The sequence below is a fragment of the Vitis vinifera genome, chromosome 15 (assembly GCF_030704535.1).
Source record: "Vitis vinifera cultivar Pinot Noir 40024 chromosome 15, ASM3070453v1".
NCBI classification, from domain to species: domain Eukaryota; kingdom Viridiplantae; phylum Streptophyta; class Magnoliopsida; order Vitales; family Vitaceae; genus Vitis; species Vitis vinifera.
In genome coordinates this window covers 14,841,190-14,863,585 of record NC_081819.1, presented here as the reverse complement: position 1 = coordinate 14,863,585, position 22,396 = coordinate 14,841,190, and the positions used below count along the sequence as shown (strand labels likewise).

The following is a 22,396-nucleotide window of genomic DNA, read 5'->3' as shown; positions in this document are numbered from 1 at the left end:
AGAAGAAAATGTAAATCACATCCTTATACATTGTACAGTGGTTAGAGCTTTGTGGGATATTGTTCTTGGGTTAGTAGATGTGAAATGGGTTTTTCCAGAAACTGTAAAGGAGGTCTTAGCTAGCTGGAGGGGCTCGTTTGTGGGGAGGAAAAGGAAAAAGATTTGGGCCGCCATTCCGTTGTGAATTTTTTGGACAGTATGGAAGGAGAGGAATAGATTAGCTTTTAGGGGGGTGTGTTGAATATTCAGAAGTTAAATAATTTTTTTGTTTGTAATTTGTAGAGTTGGGCCAAACTGTATTTAGGTGAGGAGGCTTTCTCCCTTATAGGCTTCCTCGAGTGGGTAGCATCCACTTAAAGGGAGGTGATTCTTTTTGTCTTTGTTTTTTGAGGCCTTAGCCGCCTTGTATACTCCATGTATGCTTTGTGGTGTTATGCCTTTCTTTTAATGCATATCCTTTACTTATCAAAAAAAAAAAAATTTCATGGATTGCCTTAATGATATCCCACAAGCAAGATCTGTACCTAATAAGCATAGCACTTCATCTACCTTGTTTGCTCCTCTTAAGCCTTTTGCTCATCACATGCATCCTTCCACCACATCCAACTTCCTGCTCCTCATAAGCAACACCTCTTGCAGGCGTGATTTGAAAAGAACACATAATTTTATGAACTTGAAAATTATTCAATTTGCCTCACACATAACAACTGGTTTTTTGATACATCTTGCTTTACTTATCAAAAAAGAAAAAAAAAAAAAACCTGAACATACATAAATCTATTCATCCACTAAGGAATTAAAAATGTTCAAGCTTACAGATTTAATTGAATGCCTTTAACTTCATCTCAAGCTTCATTAAGCGATAATTTTCATGGATTGCCTTAATGATATCCCACAAGCAAGATCTGTACCTAATAAGCATAGCACTTCATCTACCTTGTTTGCTCCTCTTGAGCCTTTTGGTCATCACATGCATCCTTCCACCACATCCAACTTCCTGCTCCTCATAAGCAACACCTCTTGCAGGCGTGATTTGAAAAGAACACATAATTTTATGAACTTGAAAATTCTTCAATTTGCCTCACACATAACAACTGGTTTTTTGATGACAAATTCTCTTCTTAATATCTCTCTAACAACTCCTAAGAGATCTTAGGTTTACTTTTGAAACCCAGAACATCTTATGGAATTCAAAGAATCTTAGAAGGTTAGGGGAATTCTAGAAGAGTTTTGGTGAATGGAAAATACAGAAAACAAGCTTGGCTGTGCTTCTTATTTGATCAAAGGCGAAACTTCTACTTTCTTGTTGGTGAAGCTGCAATCTTTCCTCACTTGGTTTATAATGCAATAAACTTAATTTGGAAAATTCCAATGGCCAATGATTTTAAACACAATAACTTTAATTTATCACTTTATTTTGTGCTTGGTTTTAATTTTGAAATCCACAAACTACTTAAGGCATTGTCAAAGTAGTTTTGAAATAAAGAACCACCTTCATGATCTATGGTGATTGGTTTAGAGTGAGAAACACAACTTGAAATTTAATTAAAAGTCTACTTTTTCAGAAAATCACTAGTGCAATGGTTTTTTTATCTAATACAAAGCCCTAACACACACACACACACACACACACACACACACACACACAATCACAAACCCACACAATGACATCTATTATAACACTCTTATCATCTCATTTATAAAATAGCTTTTTTCCAACCTTTTAGTTTTTCTTTGATATACTTAAGAATTTACATAAATTTGTGCCCTTCTTACCTAGTAAGCGAGCCTCATTCTCCCAACACTTCACTATGTTCCTAAACTTGGGGATGCTGAGGCTACATATTCTCAAAGTAGAAGGGAAATGTTCCATGTTGAATTGTATAGGAATTCACCACTATAAGGCAATGGCTTGACAAAAGTCTAGGCTAAACTGGTCAGATGATTTTGGGGAATTGAACTTCCTGATTCCCAGTCATTGGTCAACAAGAATATTTTGTTAGAATCTCTCATGCTTGATGAGGTCTTGAAACCTCCTAGTTTATCTAAAGCATTGTTGGCCTCCTAATAACATTAAATTCCTCTCCACTTCTTCTAACCACACACCATACCATATAAATTTCTTGCTGAAATCCCTTACTTAGGCTCAAATTATTCAGCCCATGTATTGCCAAAGATCCAAAGGTTCTTCCAAATATCCATGCAAAATATTGACAAACTTGAGAATCAACCAACTTAGTACTACCACTTCTCAAGCTTTTGACATGTTCCCCAAATCAAAAGAATCTCTTCCATGGCTTAGCTTCTAGGTCCCCCAAGATTGCAAAGAGTCAATCTTTTATCTCTAGTTTCCTAAATACCCTAGGCAATTCTCCTATTTATTTGCCCCATTTTTGTTTCTTGGATCATCATAATCAATGCTTTCTTTTGGCTTATTGGATTCTCATGCCCTAGTTGTCTTGTTTAGTCTTTTTGTTGTTCAATCGCAATTGTAGGTTTATTTTTGATAGGAAACGACAACTGAATATATTGATAAAAAGACGGTACAAAGAAGGATGAGGAATCCTCCCAGCAAAGAAAAACAAGACTACAAGAAATCAAAAATAAGAAAGTACATAAAGAGAAAAGACACTCTAGTTACACGCCGCTAACCAATCAAGTTGTAGCATGTTAAGAGGAATCCCCTTAAAAACCTTAGAACAAAAAGCCCAAAAAGAGGTAAGAAAACAAATAGAATCCCAAAGATACTCAGAATTCCTTGCTTTGTCCTCGAAAATCCTTGCATTTCTTTCCCGCCACACCACCCACATTAAAGCGATGCACGCGTTTTGCCATAAAACAATCCCTCTCTTGGAAAATCCAAAACCATTAAAATTACTAGATAACATGTCAGAGATACTCCTTGGGGAAACCCAATCCATCTTTGCTGATTGAAATAATCTGTGCCACAACCCTATCGTCAAAGAGCAATGAAGGAAGAGGTGATCTACTGTTTCTCCATGCTTCATGCACAACTTACATATGTCAGGGCTAAGTGCTTTGTAGGGTCTTCTCAATTGTAGCAAGTCATTAGTATTCACCTTCTTGTGAGCCACCAACCAGACAAAGGACTTGACTTTAAAAGGGACTTGAGCATTCCAGACAAACTTGGTAGGGAAAATTGTAGGCGACTCAGAATATTGGGATAAGGCCAGAAAGAAAGATTTGACTGTGAAAAGACCTGAAGGAGATAAGAACCAAGATCTCTTATCTGGAACCGAAGATGAAATGTGTAGACGATCTAAAGACTGCATGAGGCCCTCTAGATCTTCTATCTCATAATCAGAAAGATTTCGGCGAAAAGTGAAATTCCAAGAGAAAGGGCGGGTATAACCAAGAATTGATGAAATAGGAGCATTTTTATCCGTGACTACTCTAAGTAATCTTGGATATTGGACACCCAAAGGTTGTTCCCCCCACCACAAGTCATCCCAGAACCGAATTCTATCTCCATTACCAACCACAAACCGAGTAAACTTGGAAAACTCTTGGTAGACTAGTGCAATGGCCTTCCAAGGACAACGATGAGACCATCTAACTATGTTGTTGACATCCCAACCATTGGAGTGTGTTTCATAAATGCTTAAAATCACCTGATGCCATAGAGCAGAACCCTCTCTAGGATATCTCCACAACCACTTCCCTAAAAGAGCGACATTCCTAATAGATATCTTTGCAATTGTAGGTTTATGCCCTAACACTTTTCTCACCACTCTTATCATAGAGTTAATGATCGTCCTCATAATTAACAGTGACCTGCTTCTTCTCCTGCTTTTTATTTTGCTTCATTTCTCTATCTGGTATAACCATCTTTAAATCTTTCATTCTTATCTAGTGGTTTTGTTTCTCTATTTAAGTATTATGTGCACTTCATTTATGAAATTACTCCTCCTATAGGCATCAATTAATATATGGAGTCCACATATTTGAGCTACAACACCCTTAGATTTTATCTCCAAGACTTCTTTTCAAGCATTGTCATGGGATTGTACCCCTCCAAACTAGAGTGGGCCAACTCATTAGTCAAAAGAACTTCGTTCCTCTCCTTGCTTTCTCAATGACTACTACTTCTAGACACCTGCTTTGTGAACTGCAATATTGCCAAACACCTCCCATTCCATTTAGAGCCTTCAACTTTCTATCTAAGATAAAACTTAGGATCCCTTAGACTCATATGTATCTCACTAAATTTTGATTAAAAGCCCAAAAACTTTGATTTTAAGCCAGACGTTCTCGAAACTGAATGAACATCTCTTCCTCTTAATGCTTGTATGTATTCGAAAGATTTCTTGTCTATTGTTGTACTTCTTGATTCAACACCATCAAGAAGAATGGGTAATGTCCAGAAACTGGTCTAGGAAGAATGCATTGAGATGCATCTGGAAAATGTCTATCTCCCAAAATAAGGAGGCCAATCAATCATATATATGGCCTACTTTTAGCCAACACCAAGTAAAAAACACTGCCCACCGAAGGAACATCCAAAAGGGTAATCCTCTTGTCTTCTTTGTATGTAAAGGTTGGGCCCCTTCTCAATTGCCTTGTAGACTTTGTTTATGGTTCAAAACAAATGTGGTATTTCTTCATATATGCATTCCACCATGCGTGGGCATGATCTAAAAAGCTTAAGTTGCAAAAAAAATTCATTTTGGTATGTGGTGGAAGAAAAATAATTTTATGGATGTATTAAGGCATGTGGCATGTGTTTCCGTGTGAGTTCTTTGAGTGAACCCCCTACAAACATGATTTTTGTTGAAGAGAGATTGATCTTTGAGGATTTCAGAAACTGATCAAAAAAATCTTTGAGAATTTCAAATCTGCATTACTTGGGAATTAAAACCAAAAAACAAAAAAGAAAAGAAAAGAAAAATTTGCTTCACTTTGGAGTATGTTGCTCTAATAAGATTTCAAATTCCAGGAGGTGGTGAATGGGGAAGGAGAGGATAAGGTGATTTGGTTGGAGACAAAAAGTGGAACTTTCTCCATTAAGTCTCTTTACTCAATTCTAGAGCGTGGGAGATTAGTGCCTTTTCCAATAGGGGTTGTTTGGAATGCGTGGGTTCCACCTAAGGCGAGTTTTTTTTTTTTTACTTGGGAGGCACCTTGGGGAAAAGCTCTAACTCTAGACCAGTTTTAGAGGAGAGGCTGGATGCTGGCTAATAGATGTTTTCTTTGTCATATCCAAGGGTCAATTGATCACATTACTTATAAAAAAAAAAAAAAAAGAGCCAATGATCACATTCTGTTACATTGTGACACAGTGAGGATTTTGTGGCAGCTTTTATTTTCCCTTTTGGCATTTCTTAGATGCTGCCTTCCTCTGTAAAAGAGAATATTAGGGTGGCGTGATTACTTTGTTAAAAGGAAACGGAAAAAAGTGTGGGGAGTAGCCTCTTTGTGGTTCTTTTGGACAATTTAGAAGGAAGGCAATAGAAGATACATTGATAACAAGGAGTTTTCTAACCAATGGCTCAAAACCTTGTTTCTATGTAACTTGTTGTCTTCAACCAAGTTGTATATAGTCGAAGAACCAATGTGGTTATTTGACTTCATTGATTGGTTGGCTGTGTACTTTGGTGTGCCCTTTTTCCTACTCTTTTCAGGCTAGCATCCCACAAATATGCTATAGTGGTAAACCTTTGGGGGAGGCAAGGGGATGGAGGTGGTTGTTGGAAGGTGCATTTTAGAATATCTTTTCAAGATTGGGAGTTAGAGGAGGTGACTTGTTTCTTGGAACACATTCCTTCGTTAAAAGTACAAGAAGGGGAGGACTCCTTAGTATGGAAGAATGATGGGAGGGGAAAATTTAGTGTCAAATCGTATTATAAGTCTCTAAGGGCTGAGAACAATTTATTATTCCCAGCTAAAGAGATTTGAGGATCATGTGCTCCTCTTAAAACTCGTTTTTTTGCTTGGGAAGCAGTTTGAGGGAAAATGTTAATAGTAGACACGTTAATGAAGAGGGGATGGTCCATGGTTAATAGGTGTAGCATTTGTAAAGATAGTGAAGAATCAATTGACCACGTTTTGATTCATTGTGGTAGGACAAGGGAGTTTTGGACTTTGTTGTTAACAACTTTCGGTTTGGTGTGGGTATTCTTGGCTTCAGTAGAAATCTTTTTCTAGAATGGAAATTCAAGGGTTAGGGAAAAAGAAGAGTTGTCAGGCCAAAGTTTGAAGGATCACTTTATTCGATCACTGATATAGTGGTCTCAACAGTTTTTGGAGTTGGATAATCCTTCTTTTCTGAATTTTTTGGATGCTCTTTATTGTGGCTAGCCTTGTGATTCTCTAGGTCTTTTCTTTCTTTTTTGGTGCTTGGATGGGCTTTTGGTGTATACTGTCTATATACGTAGGGTGCGCCCCCTGTTTTTGGCGTTTCTTAATTCATGCCTTTGTCTATAAAAAAAACCTATAAAAAAAAGATTTCAAATTCTGGTATTCTAAAAGATGATCACTATAGAATAAACTTAGGTTGTCACGGAGTTACATAAGGTATAACTATATTGTTAAGGGAGTTTTGTTTCAATGTATCATGGTTTCTAGTTGTGTTTCGTGTGGCCATTGTAGAGAGTGGATTATTATTTTTGGTTTTTTTTTTTTTGCCTGGTCTTTTCATTTCGGAAAGCTTTATTGTAGGTTGTCATGTTTTTTTCCCTTATCTTTTTATTCATTTGATACTGTTTTATTTTTAACACTGTAGGAATATTGGGCTTCAGTTGGTTGTGCTGTAATGCAATGTAGCAACACTGAGGTAACGATCAGGGCTATATTTCTTTCACTAATTTTGCTTACATTGCTTTTATCTACTTCTACCTTGATAAATTCCTTTCCCTTTTTACTGTCCTTATCTCTTGATGCCAGATTTCATATTTTTGTTGGTTGTTCCTGGGTTTTGTCTGATGTATTACAAGTGCAGGGGAAAATTTAATTTCATAAGGATTTTCTTTTAGAAATTATTAAAATGTATAGATGTAATGTCCAATCATTTATACTGGAGTTATTGCTTTTAGTCTATAACCTATGTAACCTTACTTGTCCATCAATATATTATTTTACAGGTGCTGACAAACATGGATGTATGTGGGTATCTTTAGTTAGGATGTGTATTTATGTTGTTTTGTTGTAACTAAAATCCATCCTTCACTTCTAGTTAAAGTGGTTTGACTTGCTGAATCTATTATTCTTATCATTATTTTAAATTATCACACTTCTTATAAACTATTTATCTGACTTTTTAGGACTTTGGTTATGTTTACCAGGTTGGAGCTGGGACTATGAATCCTTTAACATTCCTGAGGGTTCTTGGTCCAGAACCATGGAATGTTGCGTAAGTATGCTTTTGGATATAAGTTAGTTCTGGAGGATCAGTGCAATAATTTTTATTTCTTTTTCTGTACAGGTGGCTTGATATATTTCCTCTATTAGGAACTGATTTATTAGTTGATTTATTTCCTTTAATAAGTGGTTGATTTAGAGTAATTCCAGGCCTAAAATGGGGCAATTTTTCCTTTTATTATTTTCCATTGTAAACATTATAAATAGTTGTAAATATATCCAGTGAATACAGAAGTATTATTTAGAAAATATTCTCTGTTTTCATGGTATCAAGGCCTTCTGCTCAGTGGCCTTTTCCCTCTTCCGTCTATTGGCTCCAATTGCTCGCGTTGGTCCCATTTTTTTCCAGCCTTAGTTGTTGGAATTGTTCGTGTATCCTTTTGGCTTTCATGTTGGTTCAAGGGATTGGTTCAAAACTCATTTTTCTATGTTTATTGTTTCCTGGTGTGTGTCCTTCTCATTATAGTGATCTCCTCTTATCTCAAATTAGCCCGTGATGACAGAAAAATTTGATGTCTGTTCCACTACTACCTAAACAATCATAAACACTGAAACCTAGTCTCAATTCTAGGAGAATTTCAAAGCTATCTTTAAACTTGGGAAGGAATGAAGCAAAAGGTCGAGTGATAAGGACTCTCAGTGGTGTACTTACTTATGAAAGCCGAAACATACTAGAAAGTCATGTTGGCAACTCAATGGAAAGTCTCCATTTTTTATATAGAGAAAATGGAGGCCGAGGAGGAAATCAAGGGTATAAACCTTAAGCTAATCTCACCAACATTGCTGAAAAACCTTTGGACAATACTGCTAGTTGAAGTATATTTTAGATCTCCTTAGAGAAACTGGACTGTTGGGGTGTAAGCCAACAGATTCACCTATTGAGGCTCGTCACAAACTTGATGAAGGACTAAAGAGTCCCCTAGTTGAGAGAAAGAAGAAGTATCAATGCTGAGTTGGTAAGTTAATTTACCTATCACATGCTAAACTTGATATAACATATATTGTGAGTGTGGTGAGGCAATTTATGCATAATCCCAATGAATTACAGATGAAGGCGGTTATTTGGATACTTAAATACTTGAAGTTAACTCTTATCAGTAATATTTTGTTTTAGAAAATTAGAATGATGACACTCGGGGTTTATACTGAAGCTGATTGGGCAAGATCAACCATTGACAGGAGGTCAACATTTGACTAATGTACTTTCTTGGGAGGGAATTGTAACTTGGAGGAGTAAGAAACAGTGTGTGGTTGCTAGGTTAAGTATTGAAGTAGAATTTCAAGCCATGGTGCCATGGATTATGTGAGCTTCTCTTGAAAAAAATTATTCTTAGTGATCTCAGAGTAAGTTGATAAGGTCCTATGAAGCTATACTATGACAACAAGCCGACTATCAATATGACTCACAATTCAGTTCAACATGATCGAACCAAGCAAGTTGGAGTTGGTTGTCATTTCATCAAGGAGAATTAGATGGTGGGTTGGTATGCACCCCTTATGTATCCTCAGAAAGATAGATGACATATTGATTGAGGGACTTGTAGCTTAACCGTTCTAATATATTACAAATAAGTTGGAAATGAAAAACATTTACTCATTAGTTTGAGGGGGAATGTTGGAGAAGCAATGTAATAATTTTTGTTTCTTTTTTTGTACATTTGACTTGTTTTATCTCTTGTAATTAGTGACTGATTTAGTAGTTGATTTATTTCTTGTAATTTATGGTTGATTGAGTAGAGTAATTCTAGGTTTAGAATAGAGGAATTTCTTTTCTTTTCCCCCATTTTAAACGCTATAAATAGGCTATAAATATATCTGATGAATACATAAGTATTATTTGGAAATCATACTTTGGTTTTAGTTACTAAAATTCATGCTTTCGATATGTTGTTATGTCCAAAAAGGAAATTTATTACCTTTTCTGGTTCATATGTTTGTCTACCTTCTTGAAATTGTGGTTAATATTGGCATAGTTTCTTTTTATTGTGACTAAAGTTTTTTTTACTAAAAGCACCATGTTTATGTGCAATGCTTGTGATGTTTTTTTTTTTTTTTTCATAGGAGTGTCTTGGTGTGTGAGAGCGCAGAGTTTATTAGATTTCCCCTTTTTTGAAAAATTGTCAAAACATCAACAAGTTGGGTTCCCAAGCACAAGAACCACAATTGCGATATAGTTGGAAAGACATCTGAGTGTCATTTTTCATGGGGATAATGAGTTGTTTTTGGTGTAGATCAAAAGAGTTAAAATATTGATGTAGGGTTAAGCAAGGAGCAATGCTTTGATTTCTTTTTGTAGGAGAAGTATTTTAACTCCTATGGTGTGTTGAGTTGCTTTTCCTTGTATAATCTTATGTGATACCATATCGATGTATTGGTCTTCTTAATATACTAGAGAAAGTTTATCCACTTCTTCTTTTGATAAGATTTTGTAAACTTGGGAAGGATTCCTCATCTGTCACCTATATGTTTAAATTCATATCAATGAATATTTTGTTTCTGATTAAAAAAAAAAAATAACATATTGGTTTACATGTTGCCAGGGATCAAAATGGTGTCACATATTTTTGTTGCTAGGCTTGCATCAAATTGACTTTTTTCTAGTTGTATTTTTACTGTGTAGAAATTATCCTTAATTTTGACTACCATATTTAAAGTGGATAGGAAGGTCCTTAAAGTTTACTAGTCTAACAGTTAAATGTGGGTTTTCTCATGCAAGGTATGTTGAGCCTAGTATTCGACCGGATGATAGTCGTTTTGGGGAGAATCCAAATAGGCTCCAACGCCACACTCAATTTCAGGTTTAGTTTGATTAGATCATACAATTTTTTGATGATTTATGAAGCTTTCTTTTTGGTTCAATTTAGCATTTAAGCTGTTGATGAATTTTCACTTTCCTTCTGTGTTGATTCACAGGTTATTTTGAAGCCTGATCCTGGAAATTCACAAGACCTCTTTCTTCGTAGCTTATCAGCTTTAGGTATTGAGTGCATTTTCTCGTTTTATTTCAGTCATTTGAAACCTAAAATTGCTTTTTGACCTATAAATAAGACATTAAACCTTTTTTTGGTTAGAAGATCCTTGCAAATATTTCATGGTGTTGCTCATGCCGTATTCATTCTAAAAGTGATTCTCTCAACAATATTCAACCGATAAAGCCTTTTCTTTTTTTTTTCCAACTCTTAGAGTTTGGCTACATGAATATTGCTATTTCTGAGGAAAGAAACAAACACAACCTTCTCAAGGACTTTAAGATTTATTTGCCAAAAATTTTAAATACTAGGGCATCTAATGTCTTGTTGATTCTAAAGAAAAAAAAGGCCAAAACAAGAAAAAGAGGGAAAAAAAAAAAAGTCATTGTAATCTCTTTTATAAGTTTGGAACTTATAAACATTCATCTTACTTGAAATGCTAATCCCAAAATAACAATAAATTTTAATAGTAATAGGAATTGCACACTCTAGTCAGCATTATCGAACAACAAAAGAACAATCAGTTATTCTCCAAAATTATTCAGATGCGATAATGCCAAAATTAACTTCCCACATATTTATACTCAAAAAGTAAAAATATCTGATAATTCCATTACAAATAATTTTCCTTGGCAGTACGTGTTGCATCAGTAGGCCACACTCAGTCAGATTTATATGCAGACATGTTAATTCTTCACTATATAAACCCACGTCTATCTTGGTCTCAGCTTCTTTCCTGTAGCACCTTTGACTTGGATTGTTTCACTATTTCTTACCAGTGTGCTTACTGGTTTTCCAGAATTATCTTTGTCATTTTCTCCTTATCTTATTCCAATCGGCTACTTTCAAATTCTTGTGAATGCATTTCTTTAGTTCAATACTTTTCATCCTGATGTCCGGTGCTGTGAACATCCTAGCCATGCACATTTTATGGGCGTTAATGTTCATTAACTACTTGAAGTTTCATGTATGGAGATTGTTGGTTTTATAGTTTTCTTATAAGCGTTTCCCTTGATATTGATGGTTATCTATCTATTAATCAATTGTTTGCTAGATGTGGCCATATGAGTGTGGAATCTTAGTGATGAGTTTAGCTGACGTAGTTACTAACAGGAGATGAACCTAGGATATTGCATTTTTTTGATTAGGGACTATGGTATCATTGCATTTTTAATCCTGCAACTGAGGTTCTATGGACTCTTATAATTTGGATATGCTATTTGTGGTCAATCTATCAAGAATATCGCTACATAGTTATGGTTTGTTTACATTAACATCCAAATCTGCAAACCAGGTAATCCTTGGATTAGCCAAAGAGTGGAGGTGATTTTTTTTGAAAAATATGGTCCACATTTATCTTTTAATTTAAATTTATATTATCCTTTTATTTTTAGTTTTTTCCCATATTTATGACATTAATTTTATTCTAAAAAATTACAGAAAAATTGATGAGCACTCGATTTTTATTTTTTTTAATACACATTTCATTCTAATTTTTAGTTTTATTTTTTTATTTTAAAATATTAAAAAAGATAAAGTTATTTGCAAATAACTAAAATATCAAAAAATTAATAAAAAATAAGTTTTTTAACATTTTATAAAACATAAGTTTTAAATAAAAATTAATACTCTTGGGACCAAAAGAAATTATTATGTTAGCAAGGTTATTAATTTATCGGTAAATGAATATTTTTTAATTTAGAGAGAGTATTATGTAATGATTTAAAAACGGGACTGGACCGGCCGGTTCAACTAGTTGAACCGTGACTGGACCCTGGTCCGGTTCGATTGAGCTTCGAGCCGGAAAGGGTTTTGGACCGGCATTGAACTGGACGAACAAGTGGTTGAACTACCAAACCGGACGGAATCGGAACGGTTCGGTTCAACTGAGAATTTGGCTTTTTGGGCCAAAACAAGCTTTAATTACCAATGGGCCACACACCCATTCATGGCCCAACCTAGCATAGCTATCAGTCAATCAGGATGCAAGCCCCTGAATGGGGTTTTTAAAGTAATTTTTATGCTCGTGCTTTTTCGATGTGGGACAGGAAAAGTCTAATAGAAAAACAGCCAGCATTTATATATGCACAGTTTATGACCCTGGAGCTTGAACCTTGGACCAAGGGTTCAAGGTGAACATTGCTGCACCAACCTGCTGCTAATTGGTTTGTGCTAAGGATTGTAAAAAAATAATAAAAGCATCTCAAATATCTAATATTTTTTTAAACATTCCCATTTTCCATATGTAATATTATATATGTTTTATTTAATAAACCTTAAAATATTAATATATTTATATAAAAGATGAAAAAATAAATATTATTGATTTTTAATTTTATTTATATTTATATTTATGACGTCATCGGTTCGACCACGGTTCAACCACCTGTCCGACCACTAAACTGTGAACCGGTAACTTTTCATGTTCGTTGACCGGTCCGGTTTTGAAAACATTGGTATTATGTTTCAACTGTACTATACTCATATATGTATGACTTAGAAATAAAAAACAATAGATGTGGTCATTAGTTATTAGATAGAAGCCTAAAAAACTCTAAAAAAGAAAAGATGATTATTAATTGTAGAAGATAGAAAGACTCCTAAACGGAACAGATGTGATGTCAAAACTTAATAGTCTAAAAGATAAAATTTTTTCAAAGATGTAATGCTTTAGTGAAAGAGTTGAATCGAGTTCATTTTTACAGTATATTAAGAGTGTTGGGATGTGATCAAAGAGGACCTCATGAGGGTGTTTCTAGAGTTCCACAATAATAGGGTAATAAATCAAAGTACTAATGCCACTTTCATTGCCTTAGTGCCCAAGAAGAGTCAAACCTTTAAGATATTAGACTTCATACCTATTAGCCTGGTTACAAGTTTTTATAAGATAATTGCTAAGGTCTTATTAGGGTGATTATGCAGAGTCCTCCATGAAACAATCTTTAGTTCTAAAGGAGTTTTTGTTGAAGGGAGACAAATTTTGGGTGCTATGTTGATAATCAATGAAATGATGGATGAGAAAAGGAGGTCGGGGGAGGAAGGGGTGGTCTTTAAAATTGATTTTGAGAAGGCCTATGATCATGTGGATTGGGGCTTTTTGGACCATGTGCTATAAAGGAAGGGTTTCAACCCAAAATGGAGATCTTGGATGAGGGGATTCTTGTCTTCAACAAGTTTTTTGAATCCTTGTTAATGGAAATGCAAAAGGTCGGGTTAAGGCCACTAGAGGTTTGAGACAAGGAGACCCCCTTTCTCCTTTTCTTTTTACCTTAGTGGTAGATGTTCTAAGCAGGATGATGATCAGAGTAGAGGAAAGTGGGTTACTGAGGGCTTCTTCGTGGGAAAGGATAGGACTAGAGTGTCTTTACTACAGTTTGCAAACGGTACAATTTTCTTCTCTCTAGCCTTCTCGGAACATTTACAAAGCCTTGAGCTAATCCTATTGGTCTTTGGGCAAGTATTAGGATTGAAAATCAATTTAGAAAAAAACACCTTATCCGGGACTAATACAGGTCGGGAATTGTTGTCCAGTTTGGCTTCGATCCTTGATTGTAGAGCATCAGAGTGACCTTTGTCTTGTCTGGGTCTTCTCTTAGGAGGGAACCCAAAGACGATCTGTTTTTGGGATCTAGTGGTTGACATAATCTTGAGGACGTTGGATGGGTGGAAAAAGACCTTTTTGTCACTCTTATGGGGGGGATTACCTTAATTCAGTCAAAGTCTGTCTTATATCCTTAGCTATTTCCTTTCCCTCTTCTAGATTCCAATATCAATAGCTTCAAAGATTGAGAAATTGCAAACAGATTTCCTCTAGTCAAGGGCGGGGGAATGAAAGAAAGATCATCTTATTAAGTGGGATATTGTCTATAGGCCAAAAGAGTTAGGAGGTTTGGGAATTGGGAAGACTTCTTTGAGAAATTGTGCTCTTTTAGGGAAGTGGCTTTAGAGATTCCCCAAGGAAAGGAATTGTCTTTGGCATAAGGTTATTGCAAGTATCTATGGGATACATTCTAATGGATGGGAGGCCAACATGGTGGTTAGATGGTCACATAGATGTAAGGCTATTGTATAAGATTTTCAGGATGTCTCCCCATATATCTGTCTTGTGATGGGGAATGGGGAGAGAATCCGTTTTTGGGAAGATTTATGGTGGAGTGACCAACCTTTGTGCTCACAATTCCCTAGTCTTTATAGAGTTATTTATGTGAAAAACCTCACCGTCTTAATTGTCCTTGCCAAGTCTGGTGGCTTCTGGGATCCTGTGATTGAGAGGATCTCGAGCAAATTAGATGGGTGACAAAAGGCGTATTTATCTTTTGGAGGCAGGATAACTCTCATTCAATCTTGTCTCACTCATATGCCTTGTTACTTCCTTTCCTTGTTTAAGATTCCCGCCTCCATGGCAGCAAGAATTGAGAGGTTGCAAAGAGATTTTTTATGGTCTGGGGTTGGGGAAGGCAAAAGAGATCATCTAGTTAGCTGGGATGTAGTGTGTAATCCAAAGACGAAAGGGGGATTGGGTTTCAGAAGGATTTCCTTATGGAATTCCGCTCTCTTAGGGAAATGGTTGTGGAGGCATCCTAGGGAGGGTTCAGCGCTGTGGCATCAAGTCATTTTAAGTATTTATGGATCACACTCTAATGTTTGGGATGCCAACACTATTGTTAGATGGTCATATCGTTATTCTTGGAAGGCTATTGTACAAGTCTCCCAAGATTTTTCCAAGTTTACTCGGTTCATGGTAGGAGATAGGGAAAGAATTCGGTTCTGGGAAGACTTGTGGTGGGGGGATCAACCTCTGGGGGTCCGTTATCCAAGACTACTTAGAGTAGTCACGGATGAAAACATTCCTATTTCTTCAATTCTTGGATCCACTCGCCCCTTCTCTTGGAACTTTAACTTCCGCCGTAACCTTTCCGATTCCGAGATAAAAGATTTAGAAAGTCTTATGCGGTCTCTTGATCGTCTACATTTATCACATTTGGTTCTAGATATGAGATCCTGGTCTTTATCTCCTTCAGGACTTTTCACAGTCAAATCTTTCTTTCTTGCCTTATCCCAATTTTCTGGTTTGCCTTCAATTTTCCCTACTAAGTTAGTTTGGAATTCTCAAGTCCCTTTCAAAATCAAGTCCTTTGTCTGGTTAGTGGCTCACAAGAAGGTAAATACTAACGACATGCTACAATTGAGAAGACCTTACAAAGCACTTAGTCCTGACATTTGCATGATGTGCATGAAACATGGAGAAACAGTAGATCATCTTTTTCTTCATTGCACTTTGACGATGGGGTTGTGGCACAAATTATTTCAGTTAACAAAGATAGATTGGGTCCCTCCTAGGAGCATCTTTGACATGCTATCTACCAATTTTAATGGTTTTGGATCTTCTAAGAGAGGGATTGTTTTATGGCAAGCTGCGTGCATCGCTTTAATATGGGTGGTGTGGCAGGAAAGAAATGCAAGGATTTTTGAGGATAAAGCAAGGAATTCAGAGAACCTTTGGGACATGATTCATTTCCTTGCTTCTCTTTGGGTTTTTTGTTCTAAGGTTTTTAAGGGGATTCCCCTTAATGTGATACATCTTGATTGGTTAGCGGTGTGTAACTCCAATGGGTTGGCCTAACCTAGAGCAGTTGTTTGTTTCTACTTTGTATTTTCTCGCATTTGTTTCCTTGTAGTTTTGTTTTTCTTTGGTGGGATGATTCCTCATCCTTCTCTTGTACTTCCTTTTTATCAATATATTCCTTTGTCGTTTCCTATAAAAAAAAAGTCCTATCCATTATTTTGGAATTTTAATTTCTGTTGCAATCTCACTGATATAGAAATTGAACTCCTTCAAAGACTCATGTCTTCCCTTAGTTTAGTGCATTTGTCTCCTTCTGCAATAGATTCAAAAGCTTGGTCGTTGTCCTCCTCAGGCTTGTTTACTGTAAAATATTTTTTCTTGGCCTTAGTCCAATTTCTCAAATCCTGTCTTGTTCATTTTAGCCAAGTTTTTTGTGGAAATCAAAAGCCTCTTCAAAGGTTAAGGCTCTTGCTTGGTTAGTAGCACATAAAAAGGTAAACACCAGTGACATGCTTTAGTTGAGAAGACCTTACAAATGTCTTTGTCCTCAGTGGTGCATTTTATGCAAAGGAAAAGGAGAATCGATTGACCACCTTTTTCTACATTGCCTATTAACTATTAGGCTATGGCACAAGCTCTTCAATCTAGTAAGGTTGGATTAGGTTCCATCGAGGAGTATTGGAGACATGATTATTACTTTTAGAGGTTTAGGGAATTCAATTAGAGGCAAGACACTTTGGCAAATTGCTTGCTACACTTTATTGTGGATTGTGTGGCAAGAGAGAAACACTAGAATTTTTGAGGATAAGGGGAGATGGGAAGGGTTGTTGTGGGATTTACTTCACATCTATTCCTCTTTGTGGGCCTCTTGTATTGTTGCTTTTAGAGGAGTTCTACTTAGTGTTAAACAACTCAACTGGCTTGAGGTTTGTGATTCAAAAGTTTGAGATAGTTGGGGGTTATCTTTGTATATAGTTTTGTATAAAGGGGTGTCTTCTTACTTTGATCAAAATTTGTATTTTGCTAGAATGATCTCTCATCCTTCTCTTGTACCTTTACTATTATTATCATTAATATAATATATTTTTCGTTTCTGATAAAAAAATGGAAATTATAAAAAGTCATTCAATACTGTATTGTAAATTTTTGTTTGCTATTTTTTTAATGCACTTCTTTAGTTATTAATTTATATTTCCTTAGGCCCTTAAGGATTTTTAAATAAATTGTCATCTTATGCATTTAATGAGGTTATTAAGTTAGTACACTGGCCTAAGTTGGGACTCTAAGATTTTATTATTTAAATGAGGTTATTAATTTATTGAGGTTTTACTGTAATTATAAAGTTCATACTAGAAGATATTTCAATCTCTAGGTCTTCATTCTTTGGCATTTGTTTTGTGTTTTTCAAACACAAGCTTGAATGTTCAATGCTTGTATGCTTGGCAGGTATTAATATTAATGAACATGATATACGTTTTGTGGAGGACAACTGGGAAAGCCCGGTAACATCTTGGCTTTCAATTTTGAATTATTTATATTTTCCCCGTATTACTTCAATTCTTTTGGTGTCTAGGTACCAATTTACTAAAATCCATTTTAACCTTTTCTGTTGCGTTTTGCTGCAATGCCTCTTGGTTACAGGCACAATAAAACATGAAATCCATATCTTTTGTTCTTCTTATTATTTTTTGATTTTCTTTAATCCTGTTGACTGGAAATGCTTGTAGGTTCTTGGTGCTTGGGGATTGGGATGGGAAATCTGGATGGACGGAATGGAGATCACACAGTTCACCTACTTTCAGCAGGTTTTTTTTCCACATAATAAGAAGATTATCATTTTGGATAATTAAGAGTTTCATGTTTAGTGCTCATGATAATTAGATGGTGAAGGACTCTCTCTTTACACAACTTCTCCAATAAGATACAATGTTATACTCTATGATTTTTTAAAAACCGAAAGGTATTTGTGCATGATGTCTTGCCAAAGAAGCTGTTCAGAGAGAACAAGAGTAATTATATTCCCTGCTTGTTTATGGCAGTTTGTGTCATTTTGCAAAGTCAAGTTATGTGTTTCATTTGCTATCTCTCTTTCTCTCTTTCAACCAGGCTGGAAGTCTTCAACTGCTGCCCATCTCAGTTGAAATCACTTATGGTCTAGAGCGTATCCTCATGTTGCTTCAGGTCAACTTAATATTTGATTTTTTTTTTTCCTTTCATCTCATTGCTTTCATTTTATATAAGCTTAGTTTGCCTAAGGTTACCTAAAAACTAATTGCAGGGAGTTGATCATTTCAAGAAAATTCAATATGCTGATGGAATTACATACGGGGAACTGTTCATGGAGAATGAGTAAATGATCTAATAAAATTACTCATTGCTTCTTGAAATTTTTATGTAGTGCTTTGTGTCATTTGGAGGAACAGTTACACATGTTTATTTATTTATTTTCAAGAATGATTATGTTTTTCAGGTTTAGGTACTTTCAGGTGAGTGACACTAATTAGTGCCATTAACTTGTTATGTTAGTGTTTATTTTTGTCGGCTAATTAAAAATTTATTAAAAGGTGCCCTAGCAAAAAACAAATGAAAGGGGGGTGGGGTCAGCATCCCATTACACAGGATAAACACAGAAGTACCAGATAGGCTGAAAAAGAAACAAAACTTTGGGCAATACAAATACCTAACCCGTGCAGAGACAATCGATGAAATCTAGAAAGGAATTAATCAAATTTTAAAGAAATATGGGATCACAAAAACAATTTTTTATGAAAAATATTGGCACCATCGTGTCCGAACTTTCCATGCCTAAAAAAAAAAAAAAATTATATTCCCTTGCCCAAAATCTTTTAATAGGGTTGTTGCTTATTTTATGTAATAATTTTTAATGAGCTTCTTCAGCTCAATCTGAGTCACAGGAAGATAGGGGTTGGGAGGAAAGCAGCCTAGCAAGGTTCAACCACTTTCTGGGTTTCTCGACAGAGGGGTTGGAGAAAGACATTCTAGCTTTTCTGATCAAAATTAGAAAAAGAAGGGAGAGAATTCATAGTAAAGGTTTATTGGAGAAATCAAAAGTTGAAAGGGAGTTAAAGAGACTAGAGTGCTCAATTTATTATGAGGGAGGGAAAAAGCAGAATTGCCCCATGAAGGGAAGAGGGTGTTAGCTCTCGGTAGTCCAATAAAGATCAGATTGTTGAGTTGGAATGTGCGTGGAGCAAATGATAGCTCCAAAAGGAAATTAATAAAGGCTCTTATAAGAAAAGAGAAGGTGGATTTATTTTGTCTTCAGGAGACGAAAATTCATGCAATGTTTGAGGGTGTGGTGAGGAGTTTGGGAATTGGGAGATTTTTAGACTGGGGGGTTTTGGATGCTTCTGGCTCAGAGGGAGGAATTTTGATTTGTTGGGATAAAAGGACATTGGAAGTTCTAGATTTGGAGGTGGGGCAATATTCAGTTTCCTATAGATTCAGGAATGTGGAAGATGGGTTTGTCTGGGTGTTCATGGGAGTTTATGGACCGTTCACTAGAGAGGAAAGGGAATGTTTATGGGAAGAACTAGGGGCGATCAGAGGAATTTGGGAAGATCCCTGGTGTTTAGGGGGTGATTTCAATATCATTTTATTTCAAAGGGAAAAGAGTAGGTAAGGGAGGTTAACAACAGCGATGAGAAGATTTGCTTAGATAGTTGATGAGTTAAGGCTAGTAGATTACCTTTGCAAGGGGGATTGTTCACTTGGAGCGGGGGACAGAATAATCAGTCTTGGGCTAGATTGGACAGATCTCTAGTGACTCAAAATTGGCTTGATTAGTTTAGTGGAGTCCTTCAGAGCAGGATGCCTAGACCTATCTCAGATCACTTCCCTATGTTGCTAGAGGGTGGTGGTTTAAGAAGAGGACTTTCCCCTTTCAGATTTGAAAATATGTGGCTTAAAGTAGAAGGATTCAAGGATCTCCTACGGAGCTGGTGGCAAGGGAATGTTGTAAGAGGCAGTGCTAGTTTTAGACTGGCTGCAAAGCTAAAGGAGTTAAAATAAAAAATCAGAACTTGGAATAAGGATGTTTTTGGGAAGCTTCCAATCAAAAAAAAAAAAAAAGTTTTTGGGAAGCTGGAATGTAATAAAAATTCAGTTCTTCAACAAGTGGAGTTTTGGGATTTGGTGGAAAGTGAGAGGGGTCTGACAGAAGAGGAAACAGAGTTAAAAAAGGAAGCAAAGGAAAATTTTAAAAAGTGGGTATTATTGGAAGAAGTTCATTGGAGACAACTTTCGAAGGAAATATGGTTAAAGGAAGGGGATAGGAACACAAGATTTTTTCACCGTATGACAAATGCCCATAGTAGAAACAACTCCTTGGATAAAATTGAGATAAATGGGGTGTGGTTGACAGAGGAGCAAGATGTGAGGGAAGGGGTAGCTAACTCCTTTCATCAGTTGCTGTCAGAAAATTCAGATTGGAAAGCTGATATTGAGGGGCTGCATCTCGATCTCCTTAGTCTCCAAGAATCTGAGAGTTTGGAACTACCTTTCTTTGAGGAAGAAATCCGCTCTGCTTTGATGGAAATGAATGGAGATAAAGCCGCAGGCTGGATGACTTCACAGTGGCATTTTGGCAAACTTGTTGGGACTTTGTGAAGGAGGAGGTTATGGAAATGTTTAAGGAATTTCATGAACAAAGTTCCTTTTTCAAGAGCCTAAATACCACCTTTTTGGTGCTAATTCCAAAGAAAGAAGGGGCTGAGTACCTTGGGGATTTTAGACCTATAAGCTTGTTAGGGGGATTGTATAAATTGTTGGCTAAGGTGTTGGCAAACAGGCTTAAGAAAGTGATAGGAAAAGTGGTTTCATTTATCAAAATGCGTTTGTGATGGGTAGACAAATCTTAGACGCTTTACTAATAGCAAATGAGGTGATTGATTCCTGGCAAAAAAGAAAAGAGAAATGGCTAATCTGTAAATTGGATATTGAAAAAGCATATGACAACATCAATTGACAGTTTTTAATGAAGGTTATGCAAAAGATGGGGTTTGGGTTTAAGTGGATGGGATGGATGTGGAGATGCATATCAACAACTAAGTTTTCTGTCTTGGTAAATGGGGTGCCGGTAGGGTTTTTTTCGAGTTCTAAGGGACTGCGACAAGGAGACCCTTTATCTCCTTACCTCTTTGTTATGGGAATGGAATTGCTGAGTGTTCTCATAAGAAGGGCTGTTGATGGGGGCTTTCTTTCAGGGTGCAAAATACGAGGAAGAAGGACAAAAATGAATATTGTTGAATATAATGTATTTATAGTGTACAATCTTTCTTTCCTTTCTTAATATAGGTCACATATATGGTAGTTAGTTCAACCTAGCCTTGTATATATATTTCTCTATTGTAAGAAGTTAATCATGTGAATGAGAATTAAAGTTTTCTCTCTCTCTCTCTTTCAACATGGTATCAGAGCTATGGCTTTGGCAACATGTGAACTCATATGGTTGAGGCAACTCTTTCAGGAATTGAGATTTGGAAATGATGAACAGATAAAGCTAGTCCGTGACAATCAGGCCGCATTACATATTGCATCCAATCCAGTTTTTCATGAAAGGACCAAACATATTGAAGTTGACTGTTACTTCATTAGAGAGAATATCGCATCAGAGTGTGTTGCTATAAGTTTTGTTAATTCAAATGATTAACTAGCAGACATCTTCACTAAACCTCTCAGAGGTTCTAGGATTAAATACATTTGTCACAAGCTTGGTGCATATGACATATATGCTCCAGCTTGAGTGGGAGTGTTGAATATAATGTATTTATAGTGTACAATCTTTCTTTCCTTTCTTAATATAGGTCACATATATAGTAGTTAGTTCAACCTAGCCTTGTATATATATTTCTCTATTGTAAGAAGTTAATCATATGAATGGAAAGTTTGGTGTTAAGGAAGCGTACAGATTGCTGATTACACCTAATGACATTTCCTTCCCGAAGAATTGCATTTGGGTGGATAGAGTCCCAACCAAAGTTGCTTTTTTTGCTTAGGAGGTTACGTGGGGAAAGGTTCTGACCCTAGATAGACTCTAAAAAAGAGGGTGGCAGCTCCTAAATCGTTGCTATTTGTGTGGTTGTAAAGAAGAAACTGTAAATTATATTCTTTTACACTATATAGTGGTCAGAGTTCTTTGGGAGATTGTCCTTGTCTTGTTTGACATTCAGTGGGTCTTCCCAGAAATAGTAAAAGGGGTGTTAATTAGTTGGAGGGGCCCTTTTGTGGGCAAAAAAAGGAAAAAGGTTTGGAAATCCATTCCGTTGTGTATTTTTTGGATGGTTTGGAAAGAAATGAATAGATCAGCTTTTAGGGGGGGTTCTTTAGCAGTACAGAAACTAAAAAATTCTTTTGTATGTAACTTGTGGAGTTGGGCTAGATTGTATATTGGAGAGGAGTCCTCTTCTCTTGTAGGTTTTGTGGAGTGGTTAGCATCCACTTAAGGGCTGGTGAGGTTTTTTGT

The 22,396-nt window shown here is 36.1% G+C and overlaps 1 protein-coding gene across 2 annotated transcripts in view; it reads left to right on the top strand.

Annotated features, from left to right (window-relative positions):
- LOC100246137 (glycine--tRNA ligase, chloroplastic/mitochondrial 2) overlaps positions 1 to 22,396 on the top strand; it is a 114,752-nt gene that overhangs the window by 3,933 nt on the left and 88,423 nt on the right. For both annotated transcript variants that reach the window (XM_002270738.5, XM_059742999.1), the window contains exons 2-9: positions 6,743 to 6,793; positions 7,302 to 7,369; positions 10,094 to 10,175; positions 10,291 to 10,354; positions 17,359 to 17,414; positions 17,640 to 17,717; positions 18,019 to 18,093; positions 18,191 to 18,261. In XM_002270738.5, coding sequence (XP_002270774.2) covers positions 6,743 to 6,793; positions 7,302 to 7,369; positions 10,094 to 10,175; positions 10,291 to 10,354; positions 17,359 to 17,414; positions 17,640 to 17,717; positions 18,019 to 18,093; positions 18,191 to 18,261 — 545 coding nt within the window. The remainder of the gene's footprint in view (positions 1 to 6,742; positions 6,794 to 7,301; positions 7,370 to 10,093; positions 10,176 to 10,290; positions 10,355 to 17,358; positions 17,415 to 17,639; positions 17,718 to 18,018; positions 18,094 to 18,190; positions 18,262 to 22,396) is intronic.